Below are 20,768 nucleotides of genomic sequence, written 5' to 3' on the forward strand. Positions count from 1 at the left end.
AACAAAAAATTCTTCACTGACAATGCTTACAGCAATCACATCCAATCTAATAAGCACCAGCAGGCTGAGAGCAAAGCCTTGGCCACTGCCCGGGAGACTGTCCAGCGAATGAATGAGAAGAATCTAGAGAAAGGGGCGGAGCTCGATAAAGACGCACAGAACGAAGCGCTTCAGAAAGCTCTCAGGGAGCAGCAAAGACACACCCCCTCTAAAGCCACAGACACAGAGAAACGGGTCAGAACACGGCCAGACAAACCGCCTCGGCTGCAGTGGTTCGAGCAGCAGGCCAAGAAGATCGCAGAGGAGGAGGGGGAAGAAGAAGAGGAGGAGGGTAAGAATGATTTACAATAAAATACAATTTTAATCAGTTTTTGAATTTAAAATTACTATTTTGGCCTGATTGTGTTTACATTCAATATTGCCAAAGCATTATGACAAGAAAAGGAAAATATATAGTAAAAGTAACAAATAACAGCAAAAAATGTATTAAAGTAAGGTGCTAGGTAATTAATAAAATTAAGAGTACAAAAAATAATTAAAAGAACAATATAAATCATAACTAAACATCTTTTTTCTGACGATAGATACAATATTGTATTTTATTCTGATAGATACAGAATAAAATACAGTAAAATCACTGTTGCCTTGCAGCTGTCGCTTTTGGCTTGCTTAGTTTAAAAGACAATTAATATTTAGTATTATTGATTTAAATGTGCGGACACTTTTAAATGAGAACAAAATTTGAACTGAATTGAGCTGGATAATGGCACTTTTGTCTTTTGTAATGTTAAATGAACTTACCGTCATTGACAGTTATTGAACTGAATTGAATCAACATTGAACTGAATTGAACTATTATCTTCTGTTGAGCTGGTTTCCAGCTGAAAGTCAATTAGTTTCATAATTAATAATATGAAGTTGCTTTGAAACCATCTGTGTTGTAGAAAGTTCCATATAAATAATTCTGACTTGACTGATTTGCTTTGAAACCGCTAATTAAGAATCTCGGGTTTTCTTTGAAGAATGGGAGGATGTTGATGAGGATATGGATGGTGATGATGATGATGATGAAGAGGAGGAGGAGATGGAGGAGGACTCCACATCTGGGGCAGCTCCAGCACCCGGGGCCATCCCAGTGACAGACTGTCTGTTCTGCGGACATCATTCACGCTCACTCGCCCGAAACATGATGCACATGACCAAAACACACAGCTTCTTCCTCCCTGATATTGAATATCTGGTGAACCTGAGAGGATTTATTGACTACCTAGGTAAGCCAGAGAAAGAACTGAAGTTGTCTTTCAAAATATTAATTATGAACTTGAATTAATCAGTTTGTTTCTCTATGTATTTCTCTGTAGGAGAGAAGGTTGGTGTTGGTAAGGTGTGCTTATGGTGTAATGAAAAAGGGAAGTCATTCTACACTACAGAAGCAGTTCAGGCACACATGACCGACAAGAGTCACTGCAAACTATTCACAGATGGAGACGCCGCACTTGAGTTCGCAGACTTCTATGACTTCAGGTACACATTTGTTAAAATACTTTGAGGTGTTTTGTTGGGTTGTCATTTTATATCACATGATTTGTAATTAAATAAAAAATGACTGTGAGCAATGCTTGTGCATCTTGCTTAATATTAAGTTGTATTAACCATAGGTACTAATTTTAACAAACCTCTATGACTTGAAGTACTAATAAATTAACATTAATCTACATTATTAAATGAATCAGTAATGAAACTAATTGATATTTTTTTTTTTTTTGCTTTTCGATTTAAAATAGATTTCTTGTGTGAAATATTTAGTTGTAACGTCTAGATCAGGGTTTCTCAAATCTTTCCCTGGAGGGCCAATCTGCCGCAAAGTTTAGCTCCAACCCTGATCAAACTCACCTACCTGGGATTTTCTAATGATCTTGAAGACTCTGATTAGCATGCTCAGGTGTGCTTGATTAGGGTTAGAGCTAAACTCTGCAGGAGTGGGCCAGATTTGAGGATTCCTGGTCTAGATAGAAAAAGTGTTCACCATCACTGAGGTTCTGGGCTTAAACATCATCAGCAGTAATATTTAAAATAAAATGTATTTTAAATGTGAGCAATAATCATTGTCCCTCTAAACATACAGGAGCAGTTATCCTGATGCTAAAGATGGAGATGATGTGGAGATGAAGGATGGTGAACTGCCTGATGAAAAGACTGTAGCGCTTGATGATGATACACTGGAGCTCACTTTACCCTCAGGTACTGATGAACAGCTGTATTTACAACACATTTCTGTATAACCGTTATATTATGACATTTAATTATGACATTGGCTTGATGTTTAGATGAAATATTAAGCATGCCACCAGGCTTTTACTCTTGAAAGTGATTTTCTCCTGACAGGAGCATTTAGTTAAAAATTAAAATGCATATAAAATCAAACTTTGTTTTTGATGTTTGTTACAGGTGCAAAGATTGGCCATCGCTCCTTAATGAGGTACTATAAGCAGAGGTTTGGTGTTCAGAGGGCATTGGTTCCAGCTCATAACCAGAAGGCTGTTGGTCGAGTCCTTAAACAGTACAAAGCACTCGGATGGGCAGGAGACTTTGGTAAGTTAGGTTTGCAGTCAGGACTGTCAAGAGGAGCCCCGTAAATATTTTAGTGATGGTCCAGGCAAGGATTTATCCAGGATTTGGTTTTTATTTATGTTAAAGATAGTGTGGCTCTTCCTTTCCTTTCCTTATCTTTGTCTGGTGATAGTTAGCTTTATTTCTGCACCATTGATTGTTTGAACCGTGTCTTCTCTTGCAGGTAAAGGCTTTGTGAGCCAGCAGCAGAAGGACATGCAGTATGTGCGGAGGATGAAGTCCAAGTGGATGCTGAAGATGGGCATGAGCAATAACACCACCAAACAGACCCATTTCAGAGCTCAAGTCATGTTCTAAACTAATTAACCTTCAGCATCAGTAGATATTCAACTTTTCAGTTATTAACAGTAGTCTGTGTGTTGATTCAGCTGAAAGTGAACTGCTGTTAATGTCATAAATAAAGGTGGGACTTCATACATGAATGTATAAGGCAACATTGTGCTTTAGATATCCAAATTATGTGCTTTTCCAGCATCAACATGAGATTGCTACATTAGGGTTTGAAAATTGTTCATAATGACCTTTATTGGCATTTACAATTTTAATACTCCTTGTAAAAGACAAAACATATTATAAAAACCTACTTCATATTTATAATACTGTATAAATTATCAATAAAATAAGCAATGCCTGACTCGATGTTTGGTGTTTTTGTCAGAAAATAAAGATTAAAATATGTGACCCTCTGTGAAATCCAGGCTAAAGTCTAAAAAACGATGAGATGACAAGCATCAACGTTTGATTTCAACCATTAATTTCACTATGATTTCAATCTTTGACATGGTCTTAGTCAGTAATAAAGATATCAGTTACATTTTGACAAAATGTCCTTTACCTTATGAAGGATGATTGTATATAGAAAACGGTAAATCACCAAAAAAATTACTTGGGTCACATATTGTCAGTTAAAACGTACACGATTGTTTTATAATATGTGTGGTAGAAATAAAAAAAGATAATTATAATACAGGAACCAAACGCTTTCCCTCTGGATAAATGAGCGCCATTATACTCCTCGCCGACAGGAAGCGCTGTTCCACTTTATAACTCTGTTGCAAAAACTCAAAGATCACGAGGAAGTTAATCATAACATTTGAACAGAACTGTTGTAAGAAAAATGTTAGAAGATTAAGTGCCTTTGTGATATAATGTGAAACCAGCTGGAGCTCCCTACACCTCTGATACAGTAGGTATCATACCTGATATGTTTTGTAGCAAGATTTAGAATAAATTTAACGAATGTTAATGAACTAAGGGTCAAAGTCATTAAAACTTAAGTTAACCCTTCAATGTAACAAATGCAGACAGAAACCACGGGAAATGTATTTCATTTGCTTTTTATTTCAATTGCATTTTGTAGCTACTTGGGACAATAGTATGTTATGTTTGAGTCTTTACCAAACTGTTCACTTACCATCTGTTATAATAATTATGCAGTGACGTAAAATAAATATAACCCTCTATTTTATACAGTAAAAATATATCACAATGTAATATATAATATGTTTATATTCTGGTATAACATACATTATATGTAATACGTTTATATTCTGATACACCATTATTATTACTATTATGGAATATTATACAACATATTATACACTAGGCAGTGTTATCTGCCCATTGTATGAGTGGTAAACTAAACTTAAGTACAATTTTGCAGTTAGAAATGTAAGTAATCTGTGTCGTGTTCTTTCCACTATAGATATGGGGATCTTTCAGAGGTTTGCAAGACTTCCTCTGAAGTCCACATATATTTGGTCTCTGTGCCCACAGTACAGCACTGCTCTCACTGCAGCAGGCAGGGCTCTGATAGTGCGCTCCAGCCAGCTGATTCAGCATTGCTGTGTGCACAGCAGAGGGTTGGGAGCCAGTCCAGGCAACCCGGGTGCTGCCCCACCACGGTTACCCTTCTCCAGGGTCACACAGGAAGACCTTGCCTTCTTTAGAACACTGCTGCCTGGAAGAACCATCACTGATCCAGACCTGCTGAAGTCCAGCAATGTAGACTGGCTTAAGACAGTGGAAGGTGAACTCAATTTGCATTTCCTAAAGAATAGTTTTCAAGTTTTATGTATGTTTAATCTATAAGTAAGTGAGCGTTTGGCACATTTTAGTTTAAAAGTGTGAGGTCAGGAATATTTTAAAACAGTTTGTTAAATACTATTACAATTTAAAACAACTTTTCTATTTTAATATATATATATATATAAATTGAATTAATTTCTGTAATGGCAAAGCTGAATTTTCAGCATCTTTACTCCACAAGATCCTCCTTTTAATATTTTTATTATATTTAATAATTTTAATATGCTGATTTGATAATATGCTTATTATCAATGTTGAAAACAGTTGTGCTGCTTCATAATTTTGTGCAAAACATTTTTCCATGATTCTTTGATGAATGGGAAGTTCAAAAGAAGTCTTTTGTAAAATTCTAAATGTCTTCACTGTCACTTTTGATCAATTTAATGTGTCCTTGCTGAATAAAATCATTATGTATTTCAAACAACAACAAAAATAATTTAAATGGTAATGTGTTTTTATGTGACCTAATATGATGCAAACATATAAGATGAAAACAATCTAAAGATTCAGCCGATTCTAAATACAATCTACAGATAGTGTTTAGACACTAAGTGTAGTGTTTAGGAATTATAACATTTAAGATTAAAAAGTAGCAATATTTTAATTAATGGGTGTGTTTTTCTTGAAGGTAATAGTGAAGTACTCCTGAGACCCAAAACGACAGAAGAGGTCTCTCAGATTCTTAGGTCAGTTTTCCACGATCACATTGACTTTTACAGCTGGTTACAAAAACTGTACTATTAATTTATCCATGTTTTTCACAGGTACTGTAATAGGCGGAATCTGGCGGTGTGTCCGCAGGGTGGAAACACAGGTCTGGTGGGAGGAAGCGTCCCTGTTTTTGATGAGATCATCCTTTCCACTTCTTTAATGAACCAAGTCATCACATTCAACAACATCTCAGGTGTGTTTGCTAAATCACCTCGTTATCTATTATAACTTTTCACGAAGCATCTATCCTTAGTGACAAAGTCAAAATCTTTATACCTTGATACATTTCTTGAAAGGATATTTGTTTGGCTTCCAGGTATCCTCACTTGTCAGGCAGGCTGTGTGTTGGAGAACCTGTCTAACTATCTAGAGGAAAGAGACTTCATCATGCCACTGGATCTAGGGGCAAAGGGAAGCTGCCATATCGGAGGGAATGTATCCACTAATGCAGGAGGTCTCAGACTGCTGCGCTACGGGTCGCTTCGAGGGACAGTTCTGGGCCTGGAAGTGGTGAGGTCCTCCTCTGTAACAGAAATAAACACCCTAGACATTCTGAGAGATGATGTTCCATTAAAAACCCATATAACTGACTCAACATAGACAATGAAGGTGCCAAATTAGTATATATTTCTTGCACATATGATTATTCCAGATACAGTTTGATAATAATACATTCATGCTTTTGTGTTAGACTTCAATCATTAAGAGGTAGAAATCATCCTCTTTTTCTATGATGAAAAGGATCTAAATGGCTTTAAGTTGTATTCTTGTATGTCTCACATGTGTAGGTTTTGGCAGATGGGAGGGTTTTGAACTGCCTGGCCACCCTTCGCAAGGACAACACTGGTTATGACCTCAAGCAGCTTTTCATTGGCTCAGAAGGGACATTAGGAGTCGTTACTGCAGTTTCCATCCTGTGCCCCCCCAAGCCTAAATCTGTCAATGTAGCTTTTTTAGGTAAAGTTACATGTAATTTGTTGATGAAGTTGATGAATATTACTATGAAGTTTTAATAATCATTCTAATTCTATGAAAATAAGGAACTCACCTGTAATGATAACGACACAGAAGAATGTTGTTGTTGGAATCACTTTCAGAATGATTAAACTCTTGACAACCATGCAGAATCCACAAGGCTTTATAAGTACACACAACATAACTGCTGTGTGTACTTATAATAAACAGAAGGTTATTATCTTTTGGTGTGGATGCTAATATAGTAATCGTTTCAGTTAACCCTCAGGTCTCCTTTTCATGCACATTGTGTGGCTAAAAAACTTATTGCAGCCCCTCATGTGTCCTGCAGGGTGCTCCAGCTTCCAGCAACTGCTGGGAACATTTCAGTGTTGTAGAGGGAAGCTAGGAGAGATCCTGTCTGCTTTTGAGTTTTTAGATGCATCCTGTATGAGCCTTCTGGAGAAGCATCTGAAACTCACCAACCCCATTACAGGTAAACACGAGTGTCTTTACTGTTTCAAAGACAAATTTGGGTATCTGTGTTCTTAAAGACGAGATGATTGGGGAAGTCCAGCATATATCACCAGAGAGAAGTTTGTCAGTTGACCAGAAGACTGAAGTCAAAAAACAACAACAACAAAAAACATGTATGGCTGAATTGTTCATATTAAGATCGAAAAAATGCATTTAGAACATACATACATATGGTGTGAATTTAAATTTCATGGCAACTTTTGATTGGTAGATGTTTTAAAAATGTTGGATAATAAATTTTTTTTCTTGGACTTTTTGGAATGATGTGTGTTGCAGAAAGTCCCTTTTACATTGTCATCGAGACCGCTGGATCCAATGCAACACACGATGAAGAAAAACTACACAAATTCCTTGAGGAGGTCATGACATCATCTCTAGTGACTGATGGGACAGTTGCAACAGAGGCGACAAAAATCAAGGCACTCTGCTCACTTGTGTTGATCAGCAGAATTCAACGTGATTTTGAATTTGACATTTGTTCTGTCTAGTGCTGAAGATCTTGTGTCATTCACAGGCATTGTGGTCTTTGAGGGAGAGAGTCACAGAAGCTCTGACACATGAAGGCTACACCTACAAATATGACATTTCCCTCCCGGTGGAGAAGATCTACGATTTAGTCCAAGACGTGAGGGGGCACCTTGGAGACTTGGCCAAGAATGTTGTGGGCTATGGACATGTTGGTATGGCTACCTTTTTGTCTTTCAATAATTGCTGGACTCTTTTGAGTTGGAAGCTGGAATACACCACACAACTTTTGCCCAGTTTTTTGCCCCGATTTGCAGGTTCGAGAAGTTGAGTCTGCAGATTTTTGGCAGTCAGAGTTGACAGATGTCTTAGAAAATCATGTAATGAATGAAATTGTGCACAGATTCAGATTTTTTTGTTTCAAACCATCCAGTCACTATTTACAGAGTGTGTGATGTCTAGTGTTTTAAAAGACAACTTTCAAAATCATTCAAAAATCTTACCAACACTAAACTTTTGAACAGCAGTGCAAAAACCCTTAAACAGTGGGTTCAGACCCCCTCAAACCTTGCCCATAAAGCTCTTGGTTTTCAGTATTGTTTTTTTTTTTTTTTTTTTTTCAGGTGATGGAAATCTTCATCTGAACATCACTTCCCCCTCTAAAGACCCCGCTCTACTGGCTGCCATTGAGCCGTATGTGTACGAGTGGACATCCGACTGGAAAGGCAGCATCAGCGCAGAGCATGGGCTCGGTCTGAAGAAGAGAAACTACATTTACTACAGTAAACCCTCAGAGGCAGTCGCCCTCATGGGCAGCATTAAAGCCATGCTGGATCCTAAGGGCATTCTCAACCCTTACAAAACACTGCCAGACAATATACAGTAATCGTTTCACGGTATTCATGATTTATATGAAAAATAAGGATGTTATTTTAATACTGTCATTGTATTGAATGGACTGTAATAGATCAAACTCTTAAGTATTTAATTGGTCCAGTCTTATGTTTTAGTCTTTTGGCCCTCTAGCGGTTGAAGTATAAACTACATGTAATTGTCGGAGGAATACTGTTTTGATAGTAGCGATCGCGTGAGTTGTGTTTAGGCTCCGCTACTCTGCAAGGATTAATCTGATGGCCTGTGGTAACAGATAATCAGTGTGAATGTTACTAACAATATGCATATCTTATATGCAATCTTAATTACATCCTATGCATATCTATAGCTAACAACATCAAACTTTCCCAATGACGAAATTCAGGAAATATGCGAAATGAGGAGGTAAGTAGCTTATGCCACTGTTGTTTTGATTTGTTGAAATCAGTTGTTTTAAAATAACAGTTACAAAAATTAGGCAATGCTGACATTAGCCATAACCATATCTATTCATAAGATAAGGTGTAACGATGGAAACTATTACTTGGAAAGGCTATTTATAGGAAAATAGACCAAAGTATTAGCTGGTTTAGAGGTTGGTGTTGTTACCAATATAAACTGTTTAGTGAGTCTAGTCAGTGCACAGCTAATGTACTGCGATGCTGTGCAAACTATGTTGATTCGTGTTTTATTGCAAGTAATAATGCTTTCCCCTTTCCTTGCTAACTCTTTTCTCTTCGAGGTTACAAGCTACCTACAGTATAATGATGAGTGCTTTTGAAACAATACTTTGTGAAGCTTCGAAACCTTTGCGAATCATGTGTTTTGAACCAGTGATTCCGAGCTTGTATCAAACTGCCAAAGTCATGTGATTTTCAGTAAAGGAGGCTTCGTTACATCATAACCATTTCGAAACGTGGATCTCTGAACCCATGAACCAGTGTCTGTATGGTTTTTACCTGATCTTGGATCAGTTTTACAAATTTATAGACATTGTGAGTGACACAATATAATTTAAAGGAAGGAGTTAATAGTCTCTTTAACCAAGCCTGAAAACAAACAGAACAAGCCCTACACCTAAATTAAATTACCCACATTATACAGACACTTAATATTTAGTTGTATTTCTTTATTTATGGATATGACAAACACACATGAAAATATACATAAATATATGTTTACCATGGTGATTTAGGTTAAGGCAAATGTTTTATGTACTCGCTAATTAAAATTTTGCAGCCTCTTTGAGCACTCATAAATTAACCAGTGTTGTTTGGGAAAAAACTACCTGTTGAAAGGGAAACAGTAAGGAATTTGACATTATTTTTGCAATTTTGTTTGCTGGTGTATTGAAGCTGTTGAACCACATCAAATGAAGACCATCTAAAAATGTAGCTTGAGACAAGAATGAAATCAGCACTGAATTCTTCAAATAAAAGCCCAGCATGAGATTTTATTTTATTTTTCAGCAAGTAAATACACCAGATTTTGTCTAATGTTCCTCGCTAACAAAAAGTTGTTCAAATCCATCGAGACAATAAAATGATATTTTGGTTAACAATAGTTGAAGCCTTTTTAATGGCATAAAAACGGATTCTCCCCCACCCATCACATACAAATTAATTTATAAAGGATCTGTCCATCATGCTAAATGGAAAACATTTCTACAGAAAAACTACATCTGGAAGAAAGCAGTGGAACTACATCCAAGCTTATTTCAGAGCCAATTTTTAAAGACAGTTACTAAAGCGGTCAACAACTGATCTTGCGTCTGCAAATCGGTTGGCATTTACGTTCTCATTAGCTTCAGCCGGTGCACTATCAGCTATAAAAGCACTAGTTATCAGAGAGAGGCTGCAGACCTCCTGTAAACATCACCACAGATAAGAAGGCCATTTCCCAGCAGACTCAGACAATGGGGAACCTTTTCCTAAGGCTTCATTTAGCTCATCTCCCAGTACAGGAAAACGCAAGACAGATGCATGATAATCCGCAACACGCTTCTCAAAATTTACGGCTAAAAAGAAAACATTATCACAGCATGGGCAACCTTTTGTTAAGCACAAGGACGTGACAGAAAAACCATTCCACTGTTGTAACGAATGAAAAGACAAGTTTTTTTTTTAAATTCATAACCGTGTCTTGCATTTATATTCCAGTAACATCATACATATGGTTTCTTCATTATAACATATTCACAGTTCATAATGCAACAATTCCTGTATTCTAATTCCTAACACTGTTCCCCAGTAAAACACAAATATGTAAACGTTCATCCGTTTTTGGGAGAGCAAAAGTGACCAGTGTTGAGCGGTCGCAGCCGCCTCATGTAGTGTGTCATGAAAGCGTCAACAAATTCTTAATAAAACGCCACACAACTCAACCCAAACCAAAAGCAACGTACACAAACCATTTCGACTTGGGACATAACGATAGTGTTTTCCTTTGTAAACCTCATAAATCCTATATTAGAGTGACGTCGCACTTTTAAATAGTCAAAAACATTTAAAATTTAAAAATCATCAGCATTCTCTCGGTTTATGGCGTATGTGATACAAAAGTGTCAAAAAGCGTAAGGGTAAACAAATATGCAAATTCACAGAACCAGAGTCTGTTTATGACTATGACTAGCTCTGTTAGTGTGTTGACACTTCGCCTTGAACACTCATAAGTAGGGTTTTGTACATAACATTAGCAAATAATTCAGGCCCTACTGGACAGCGGCTGATTGTCAGTGAACAAACATCAAGTACGCATGCCGGTGAGGGCAAAGAGAAAGACAAACAGCTACAAAAAAGCACTACGATGTGCTACAATGGCTTTTGTCAGGCAGGCATAGAGGCAACAGGTCAGAAAGGCCTTGTGTCAAAGGAAGCCCTCATGGGGTGCTATGAGCATGACAAGACTGGGATAAAGAGATAAAGGTCACACGCACAAAATTAATTCTGTCATCATTTATGTCATTCCATAACCCATTTGACCATGTTTCCTGTTTGTTTCACTTTCAGGGAGCTTGTCAATCCCTGGTCACTATATGCACTCTATGTACGGAAAAAATGCAGCGTTAATTGTCTTTAAAACGTCTTTATGTTCCACAGTTATTAAGGTTTTGAAAGACATGACCGATGACAGATTTTTCATTTTTGGGTGAACTACCTTTTTAACCACTCTACTCTGATCACTAAACAGGCCTAATTAAAGACACATTTTTTTAACCAAAGAGCTTTATAACACAAGTCCACTATAGCAAATTCAGAAACGGTGTCTTACTTTTTGCCTATTTATCTACAAGAATCTTTGAAAAGCTCAAAAACATCTGATTTCTAAAAGCAAGTGACATTACAGCTATAAAGTTCTTCTGGTTGTATTAAGAATCATGCGCACATACACACACTCACTGTGGGTACTGATTGCATTTCGGCGTGTGTATCTGTCCTCTTAAAAGTTCACCAATGGTTAAATGGACAATGTGACGGCGCTAAAAAAATTCCATGATGGAGGGTTCAATTCAAGGCCTGTCAGACCGTGTCTGTATTTTCCTCCTTTACGCTGTTTCTGGAGGGGAAATGCAAGTCCCACCGGGTTCAGTGGGAAAAATTATCCATAAAAGAAAGCGTAATTCTCTATAAAAAGTTTTTAGGCCAATGGACAGGAAGAACAAAGCGAATAAACAGCATGTTAGAGTTGGGACAGATGCCAGCGCTCGAATCCAACGGTCTGGTTACACAGTGTCTGTATAACGAGCGGGTGAGCGGTCAGTAGTTCTGCGGCTCTCTCTCCTCAGCAGTCGGTTTTGCCCTTCTCCAGTGAGCTGTGGATTTTATCCAGAGTCTTTTTGATGCGCAGGGCAGTGAGTCGAGCCGAGGGGTTCTGGTACCAGCACTCTTTCATCAGCTTCACCAGAGCAGACAGGGTCTGTGACCACACAAAAACACACAGACGTTTGTTTTCAGCTCATGGTGAGGATCTGTCAACTACAATTGTTAACATTTATATATGGAAAATAAGAGATTTAGTTCCTCTTTTTAGTCTAAAGACTGCAGGGATAATGCATTTTTATAGGCCAATCTGGAAATTTGCATCACCCTGGTTCCCTCAACAAAAACCCAGTAGGATTTTTCCATTGGCTTTTGTATCACTTCAGAAAATAAACTCTGTGACCAACAAAAGTGTATTGTTTTGACACGTTTTGTTTACAAATTAATAGCTTTTATGGATTCTGAAGCCTAAATACAAATTGCCCGAAGTAAAAAGCTAAAGTTACGCAATAAACAAACTACATCCCCCTCACATTACTTCAACATCAACACCAGCCCTCAACAGCTCTTTCAGTATTTACTTAAATTGTAACAGTTGTAACATTTTAGTTAGCATGGTTTACAAGTTTGTGATTATAAACACAATGACGCTGTGAAAGCTGACTAGTGAGTAGATGAGTTTATTTTTTTTATTCGGTGACGTTTAATGTCCCTGATGACCTGTGGTTTAGCCACTTATTATTAGCAACTTTATCAAGATTGTGTAAAAGCTTAGAAAACAGGGTGGGGTAATACTGCTGTACTTTATGTCGAAAGAATAAAACATGAAAATATCTTGAGCTTGTGTTCATCATAAAACCTAATTTCAGGCAAAAAACCCATTCACTTTGGGACAACAGAACTGGAACTGCAAAAATGCAAACTCGTTCCTGTTTTTTTTTTTAACTCATTCATACAGCACTATATATGAGGGGACTATTAACTTTTCCACTCCAAGGTAAACACATTTACAGGGATACAGAGAGTGTCTCATCAGTACTTACAGGATCTGAAAACCAGCGGTTGGGAATGAACGGCCTTTGTTGCTCCACACAAACCACTTTCCTCATGTCGTCAAAGCTGGGGTCATTAGGCACCAGGTCGTATAAAGGCGGCTTGTATTCTTCTACAATTCCTACAGGATAACAGTGGATGAAAACAATGACTCTGAATGCTCATTTGGAGAACAGTGATCTATATTGTCCTTAAATGCTGCAAACAATTAAAAATTTCTGAACAGAGTCCAGTGAGCTGACCATTACTGATGGTTCTGCGAGCGATCTCCCACAGCACCAGCCCAAAGGCCCAGATGTCCACCCTCTTATAGGCATCAAAACAGTCTGTCTGAATGGTTTCATCTAGAACCTCTGGTGCCATGTAGCGCTTAGTTCCCACTTTAGGATTATTTCCCACATCCAGCTGATTGTCAGACTGCGTGTGTGTTACTGCCAGACCTACAAAGAGATACAACAGATGAAGAGTAGAAGTGTAAAAACACCAGATTGTCTTTTTTTTATTTTTTATTAATGTTTATTCAATATTTATTACGTGTACAGGTATGGAAGCCTGTTTACACCACTGAATAAAAAAAAAAAGGTAATTGCAACTTTTTATCTCACAATTCTGTCTTTTTTCTTGCAATTGCGAGTTTGCCATCTTGCAATTCTGACTATTCTCAGAATTGCATGATACAAATTCACAATTACAAGTTATATAAAGTCAGAATTGCGGGATATAAACCAACAATTCTGACTTTTTTTCTCAAAATTGCTGTTTGTATCTTAAAGTTCTGATTTTGTCCTTGCAATTGCGAGATTATATCTCGTAATTGCGTGGTAAGCGTCAAAATTGTGAGATATAAACTTTGCAATTCTGAGAAAAAAGGTCAAAATTGTGAGATATAAACTCGCAACTCTTTATTTCACAGAATTGTGACTATTTCGCAATTGCAAGAAAAAACTCATAATTGTGCAATTTCAATACCATGCAATTCTGCAAAAAAAAAAGTCAGAAATGGGAGATGTAACCCTGCAATTACGAGAAAAACAGTCAGAACTGTGCAAAAGTCCCATTTTTTTATGGGCTTTTTATTCATATAGGACAGTAGAGAGATGACAGGAAATTACTGGGAGGAAAGAGGGGAGCAGGATCAGCAAAGGACCTCGAGACGGGAATCGAACTCAGGTTGCCGTGAGCGCAGTTGCGCTATATGTCGACACACTAACCACGAGGCTGTTGGCGCCGATGCAATTACCTTTTTTTATTTAAATTTTTATTCAGTGGTAGAAACGGGCTTCCATACACAGGATCACTCATGATTTAAAAAGAAAAAGCATGTCAGAAATTACCCAGGTCAGCGATGCAGCACTGCAGATCTTTCTTCACCAGGATGTTCTTGCTCTTCAGGTCTCTGTGAGCGATGGCCGGTTTGCCCTCAGTGCCAAAGATCTCTGTGTGCAGGTGCACCAGCCCACTGGCTACTGACGCCGCCATGTGCAGTCCATCTGCCATCTCCACAGCAACACGCTGCAGGTAGTCGTAGAGTGAGCCATTCTCGTGGTAGTGTGTGATGAGCCACAGCTGAGTGCTAGAGTTTCGGGAGGTCATATCAGAAGCCATGAATCCTGCAATGAAAAGAGTTTAAAATAACATAACATACAACACCCCAAGCTAGTTTTTTGTTTCAGCATGTATTTTATTTAAAGAAAAGATGCTATTGTTAGAGATAACAGATGTCCGACTCACCTAATATATTTTCATGTCGTAGTAGAACAGTGTTGTATATTTCTGTCTCTCTAAACCATGACTTCTCATCTCTGGAAGAGAAGATCTTCACAGCTACATTCTCTCCTTGCCACTGACCTCTCCACACTTCCCCATACCGTCCCTTACCTGAGAACACAGAACACATAAAAATCTTATCACATACATCATTAGCCGCACTAGACAGAGATTAAATAATTTTGTAATATGTTGTGAAGCCACAAAATATATAGTAGTGTCACGGATTTAGTAGTCTTTTACGATTTGACTTACCGACACACTCTACCAGGCTGATCTGCCGTGCAACCGTTCTCTGCACCAGGAAGGGCAGTCCTGAACCACTTCCGGATGTGCAGGAGTGATCCATCAGATCCTAGAAAACAACACCAGACTTGATGAGTCCTTATCTAACTGTTAAAAACTGAATACAGAATAACTTCAGCTAAATCACTGCAACACACTCCACTGTTAAAAAGGCAGAGTAAGATTTTTGTTTTTGAAAGAAATTAATACTTTTATTCAGCAATGATGCATCAAATTGAGCAAAAGTGAAGACTTTTACACTCTTACCTAAAAAAAAAAAAAATCTATTTCAGTATCATGGTTTTCACAAAAATATTAAGCAGTACAATTGTTTTCAACGTTGATAATAATAAAAAAAAGTTTCTTGACCAACTCAGCATATTAGAATGATAATATCTAAAGGACCATGTGACACCGAAGACTGGAGTAATGGCTGCTAAAAAATAAAAAAATTAAGGAATAAATAATATTTTAAAATGTAACTGTATATTAAAATAGAAAACAGTTCTTGTAATTGTATTAACATTTCACAATGTTACTGTTTTAAAGGAGCAGCCCTGATAAGAGACATTTTAAAAACACCAAACTTTTTAATGGTAGTGAAAGTTTATGAATCAGTTAACTTTCCCATTACTCACTTTGCCCAAATAAAGAGCTGTAACATTTTCTTTGCAAAATATTAACAGTTTTTGTAAACTATAGAAATGAAATACCGCGAGTGTGCTGTCTCCGACATTAGATACAATGAGTCCGTCAATGGCCCCTTGCTCAGTGTCAAACTCATGCAGTCTTTCCAGACGCCCGTGATGGAGTCTACGGCACACCAGCAAAGCCAGTACAGACAGCAAACCCAGAACCACAAACGGTCCCAACACAAAGAGAACCAGCATCTCCACACGGTAATGCACAGCCATCTTTCCTTCTGGACCTTTTCAGAGAAAATAAACACAGTGAAATATATTCACCAGGGCTCAAATTTGGCCCAATAACATATCAAGAAAAATAAATAATATATATTTTTTATTGTTTTTGCTAGAATGTATTCAATATATAATAACTGGGCTCAAAGATTGCCCAATGACTTTTGGATGCCAATTTTAGGAACACAAAAAATATTTTTATATAATAAAAAATTAATTACATTTAAACATGTTGCTGAAATGTATTTAATTGTTTAACAGCTTAAATTTATCAAGATTTAATTGACTTACTTGTCAGCAGTAGTCGAAGAAGGGTCTCTTTGGAGACGTTGGCGTTGCACATGTGTTGAGAGCAGCATTCTACGACATGACTAGCCGAGGGTGTTGGAGAGCAGGTCATGCGCTTGCTCTCTGACCCGATAAGGCAGCCACGTTTGAACGTTGTCACATCGTTGCTAATGATAACGGAGGTGTAACACTGGTCTCCGCTACACTGCTGCTCATTACAGTCACTGCCGACACACATGCAGTCAATGGAGACATCTGGAGAGAGACAGAAAACAGAAAGTCAGGGAGTTAAATCATAAATGAAGGAAAAAGGGACCCAGTCTGCAGCCATTTGTCAGTTGTCACCAGCTGCAAAAACTCGGGGAACAATGAAATTAATTAAGGGAAGAGCAGCATGACGCCAGACCTTACAGACGAGACTCTCTCCGCCTGATAACTGAGACTGTTTTCTTCTCTTCTCCCTGCCTTCATTTCCTGTGACACTGAACTCTGTCGACTTTACAAATTGACTACACAGAATAAAGGCCAGAGAGCATCAGTGACACAGATCAATTAACCCAGCATTCATGTTTTATGCCCTCCGTGAGACACGCTAACAGAGCCTGAGGAGAGAGGACACTGACACCTAATGAAAGTACAACTACGACTAGGTACACCAAACCTACTGTGTTATGGCTGGATGTTTTGACTGTGACAGACCATTCACTGCTCATTTGTGCACATAAATGGCAAAAACTGGTTGATATTGGCAGCTCCATTCTCATTGGCTGGCTTCTATGCTATTTCCAGATGTCAAAGTGAAACATTTAATCAGTTCAACCTTAAAGGGATAGTACATACAAAAATGCGTCTCTCTTGCTCATCAAGGTTGCATTTATTTGATAAAATATACAGAAAAAACTGTAAAATTTTAAATATTACAATTTAGTAATTTTTTTATATTTATTTATTTCTGTGAATGCAAAGCTGAATGTTCAGTAGTCATTACTTCAGTTTTCACTGGCACATGATCCTTCAGAAACCATTCTAATATGCTGATTTGATGCTCAAGAAATATTTTATATTATCACAATTGAAAAAAAGAATTGAAAAGGACTCTGATTAATGTAAAAATGTATTAATCAAAAAATTGTTAACTATTATCTGTGGATTTAATTGACCCTTTCTGAAGTATTAATTTCTTTAAAAATAAATTATCCCTTAAGAATTACCCACATCACATATAAAATAAATTAATAAAATAATTACAATAATTTATGATAATGACAATAAAATTATCCAACAATAAGATAAGAAAAAAGAAAAAAAAAAAGGATTTATGTTTGCCAGCTCTTTACCTTTAGCTGATGTCCGTAAGAATTGAAGCAGGAATAGGACGATGAATCGAGTACTGCAATGCCCCATTTGGTTCACTGCACTGAAAGGAAAGGTCCGAGGTGTTACAAATGCACATTTAAAGCAAGAAACGCCACAAATCACCTGCTTAGTTTAAAAGTTCTACAGAACAGTGGGCCAGAATCAATTACCAATAAGAGAACAGAACCGCAAAGATGACGACTTAATTACATTTTTTGAGAGTGCAGCTGTGCTCTGCCTCTCTCTCTCCTGCCACAAATATTTCCACGTACACAGTGTGTGTGTGTGTGTCAGACAGGGGGCCGTCTCCATGGCAACCGAGGAGAGAGAGATGCCCATTATGGAGCGACATCAAAGACAGTGGAGGAGCACTTTAGGAGAGGCAGAAAGGAACAAGCATTTTGGGAGTGTAGGACTCACCATTACGGTGTAATATTCAAGGGCACTATTCACAAGGACATCATGACTAATTATAGACTACGAGTCCTTGAAAACTGACTTTTAAATGGTGTAGCATCATTTTATTCAATGCCGCTTTAATCCTGAAAACAAAAACAAAAATCTCCAAGACAAGGAGAGTCTTACTTGTACAACTCCTCAGGTGACTCTCAGCACAGCCTTTCAGTATGCACACAGCCAGACTCTGTCTTCCCATTGGATGCTAAAAAAGAAGATTGAAACCAAAGCAGCATGTTAAACTTTTTCCACAGAAGTGCCTTTCTCATGGTCATTTCTTCAGGAAGGAGTGAGTGACAGGATAAGAGGGGTGCCTGGAAGTCTCTGCACACTGATAGTCAGAGAGCTGGAACTGACTTTCGGCTTGATTCCCTTTTGCTGCTCCCCATATTAACAGAAGTTTTTTCGACATGCAAAGGATCCCGAAAATGGATCAATTAATTTTATTAGATTTTTTTTTTATTCAAATTGACATCGTTAGCATTTAAATTTGAGTGAATATTCAGAAAAAAATATTTTATTATACAAATAATTAAATTTAATTTAAATAATTATGAATTATCGTCATAATTTTCTTTTGTGCTATGTCCAAACTGATTGCACTGTATTTTATGAATAATATTTTTTATTCTTAACTTTTTAAATTCATTTTAAATCAATTATTTTTATTTAATGTTCTTTGTATTGTTTTGTTAATTTTTTTTATGATTATTTTAATTCCTTTTATGTAAAGCACTTTGAATTACCATTGTATTCTGAAATGTCCACTTTAAATAGTAACATATCTACTTTTTTAATTTTTCCAAAAGCTTTCCCATTGACTCAACTGGATTCTCAGATTTTGCAATCTGGATCCTATTACATATAGTGTTTATATAAATGTATACACAAGTTACAATTTTCTAGCCAGCAAAATAATCTAAAATAGCAAAATACTTTTTTTCAGACCTGGAAGTCACAGTTTAACACAGACTGATATTTCTAAGTTTTTAGCGACCATGTGAACCTTTTCAGGAAATATCAGAGAAAGCCTTTATTGAGAATCTTACAGACAACAAAACAATCAAATGACTGACATGCAATGAATTACACACAGAGCTTTTAATAGAAACGTTTTTAACCAGCAGATTATTTACACAAGGATCTTGTAAATTTACTCAATAAGGTGGCTGACAATAACACTACAGATGATATACAAGTCCCTACAATATAATCAGATCGCCTACAGCAACGATCCAAGCACAGGTAACGTTAACCCAAAACAACTAGCGGTGCTAACTAGCGGTGCTAACTGTGCTAACAACGACCATTATTTACTCGCCGCATTTATTTCCAACAAATCAAAGTGACATTAAAGATCGCTTTTACCTTTAACTGCGGTGTACATTCATGTTTGTGTTAATGTTCCGTGTTTTTACTGTTTTATTCGAAGTCGTGTTTCAGGCGCTGACAGACTGTCTGCCGCCACCCAGAGAGACTGAATAGACTGCGCCGTGACGTCCCCATAAACAAGAGACGCGCGAGAGCATTGTGGGATACCGCAGTCCGCCCGATGTGAGTGCATGAATACAGAAAATAACTTTATTTTAAATAACGCCACATTTCTGTCTTAGACAGCGAACCTCATGAATCAAGGAGTTTTGTTTGTTTACAAAACAACTGTACAAGTTTAGAGTGCTTCACAATCACTGATAGAGTGCTTGTTAATTGTCTTGTTTATAAATAAGAAAGATTATTTTTGATTTAAAAGAATTTTATCGAATTTACTGTGAGCTGTAGTGGTGAATGCTATTTATTATATTAAAATATTAAGCAATTAATATTAGCAATGTTTTAAAGTGATACAAACATGAGATGGTAATAAAGGAAATCACCCAAAAATGATTTCATGGCTAAAAATTAACCAGAACACAGGATTTCAAGATGTAGATGAATTTGTTTCTTAAGGTGTTATTACGTATTATGGACTTTATTTTGTCTAGAAGCAATGTTAAAACCCTTAATGATGGATTTGTTTATTACAAACACAGCTTTTTCATGACAAGGTTAAATGATGGACTGGAAATTTGTGAATTGTTTGTGGATTATTGTGATGTTTTTATCAGTTGTTTGGGCTCTCATTCTGACGGCACCCATTCACTGCAGAGGATCCATTGGATGCGATACTAAATTTCTCCAAATCTGTTTCAGTGAGGAAACAAACACACATCTTGTATGGCCTGACGGTGGATAAAATAAAAAAGCTGATTTTCATTTTCTGGTGTACTATTCCTTTAAGGCAAATTTCAAAGCTCCATATTATAGCAAAATAAAGATGATGATCAATACAAATCTGCTACAACCAACCCTAAAACTCACCCCACAGCATCACATTTTAGAAAACCTTTATAAAAACCTGGTCTTACAACACCTCCAAGTTTATAATTTAGGTTATGCTCATCAGTGCCGTACTGTATCAATTTTCCTGAAAGCGTATGATCATTTATATTACTCTTTACAAACTATTAGAGAGACACACACATAGCTGCTTAAAGAAAGCAAAATGTCCTTGCATGATAGGAGTCAAGGAGCCAGTGGCCTGACAGTTTTTTGTTCTAAAATAGCTTGTTGATTAATGGCCATGTCA

The 20,768-nt window shown here is 37.1% G+C and overlaps 3 protein-coding genes across 4 annotated transcripts in view; 2 read left to right on the top strand and 1 right to left on the bottom strand.

The window, feature by feature from the left end:
* Positions 1-3,574, top strand: part of LOC306845519 (cytoplasmic 60S subunit biogenesis factor ZNF622-like) — a 5,493-nt gene extending 1,919 nt beyond the window's left edge. Inside the window, exons 2-7 of the mRNA XM_079378381.1 lie at positions 1-331; positions 1,023-1,271; positions 1,362-1,524; positions 2,126-2,241; positions 2,449-2,592; positions 2,795-3,574. The exon at positions 1-331 is cut by the window's left edge and continues 224 nt beyond it. Of these exons, the coding sequence (XP_079234507.1) occupies positions 1-331; positions 1,023-1,271; positions 1,362-1,524; positions 2,126-2,241; positions 2,449-2,592; positions 2,795-2,928 (1,137 nt within the window). The 3' untranslated portion in view covers positions 2,929-3,574. The remainder of the gene's footprint in view (positions 332-1,022; positions 1,272-1,361; positions 1,525-2,125; positions 2,242-2,448; positions 2,593-2,794) is intronic.
* A 108-nt stretch (positions 3,575-3,682) lies between these two features.
* On the top strand, positions 3,683-9,816 carry LOC306846034 (D-2-hydroxyglutarate dehydrogenase, mitochondrial-like). Of its 2 annotated transcripts, none has more exons than XM_079379105.1 (10): positions 3,683-3,817; positions 4,337-4,660; positions 5,348-5,405; positions 5,484-5,623; positions 5,747-5,940; positions 6,219-6,387; positions 6,737-6,880; positions 7,198-7,340; positions 7,436-7,601; positions 8,010-9,816. In XM_079379105.1, exons 2-10 carry the CDS (start codon positions 4,339-4,341, stop codon positions 8,270-8,272), a joined length of 1,599 nt encoding a protein of 532 aa, XP_079235231.1. In that variant the 5' UTR covers positions 3,683-3,817; positions 4,337-4,338; the 3' UTR covers positions 8,273-9,816. The 2 variants fall into 2 exon arrangements, with proteins under 2 accessions (XP_079235231.1, XP_079235232.1); XM_079379106.1 differs by having other exon boundaries at positions 3,699-3,817; positions 6,824-6,880; positions 8,010-9,385.
* On the bottom strand, positions 9,371-19,640 carry LOC306846035 (activin receptor type-1-like). Its single transcript, XM_079379107.1, has 11 exons — positions 19,511-19,640; positions 18,272-18,347; positions 17,668-17,747; positions 16,334-16,585; positions 15,836-16,050; positions 15,093-15,192; positions 14,802-14,948; positions 14,405-14,680; positions 13,313-13,510; positions 13,061-13,191; positions 9,371-12,174 (listed from the first exon to the last, which is right to left on the bottom strand). Exons 3-11 carry the CDS (start codon positions 17,732-17,734, stop codon positions 12,040-12,042), a joined length of 1,521 nt encoding a protein of 506 aa, XP_079235233.1. The 5' UTR covers positions 17,735-17,747; positions 18,272-18,347; positions 19,511-19,640; the 3' UTR covers positions 9,371-12,039.
* Positions 19,641-20,768: the final 1,128 nt, after the last annotated feature.

Source organism: Barbus barbus (assembly GCF_936440315.1).
Source record: "Barbus barbus genome assembly, chromosome: 26".
Lineage (NCBI taxonomy): Eukaryota > Metazoa > Chordata > Actinopteri > Cypriniformes > Cyprinidae > Barbus > Barbus barbus.

Excerpts from the sequence above, each read along its gene's own strand:
- LOC306846034 (XM_079379105.1), top strand. The coding sequence starts at position 4,339 with ATGGGGATCTTTCAGAGGTTTGCAAGACTTCCTCTGAAGTCCACATAT. Across the intron at positions 4,661-5,347 it reads CTGGCTTAAGACAGTGGAAG|GTAATAGTGAAGTACTCCTG; the intron begins GTGAACTCAATT and ends TTTTTCTTGAAG. Across the intron at positions 7,602-8,009 it reads TGTGGGCTATGGACATGTTG|GTGATGGAAATCTTCATCTG; the intron begins GTATGGCTACCT and ends TTTTTTTTTCAG.
- LOC306846035 (XM_079379107.1), bottom strand. The coding sequence starts at position 17,734 with ATGGGGCATTGCAGTACTCGATTCATCGTCCTATTCCTGCTTCAATTC. Across the intron at positions 16,051-16,333 it reads TCTTCGACTACTGCTGACAA|GTCCAGAAGGAAAGATGGCT; the intron begins GTAAGTCAATTA and ends TTCTCTGAAAAG. Across the intron at positions 13,511-14,404 it reads GTGCTGCATCGCTGACCTGG|GTCTGGCAGTAACACACACG; the intron begins GTAATTTCTGAC and ends ATCTCTTTGTAG.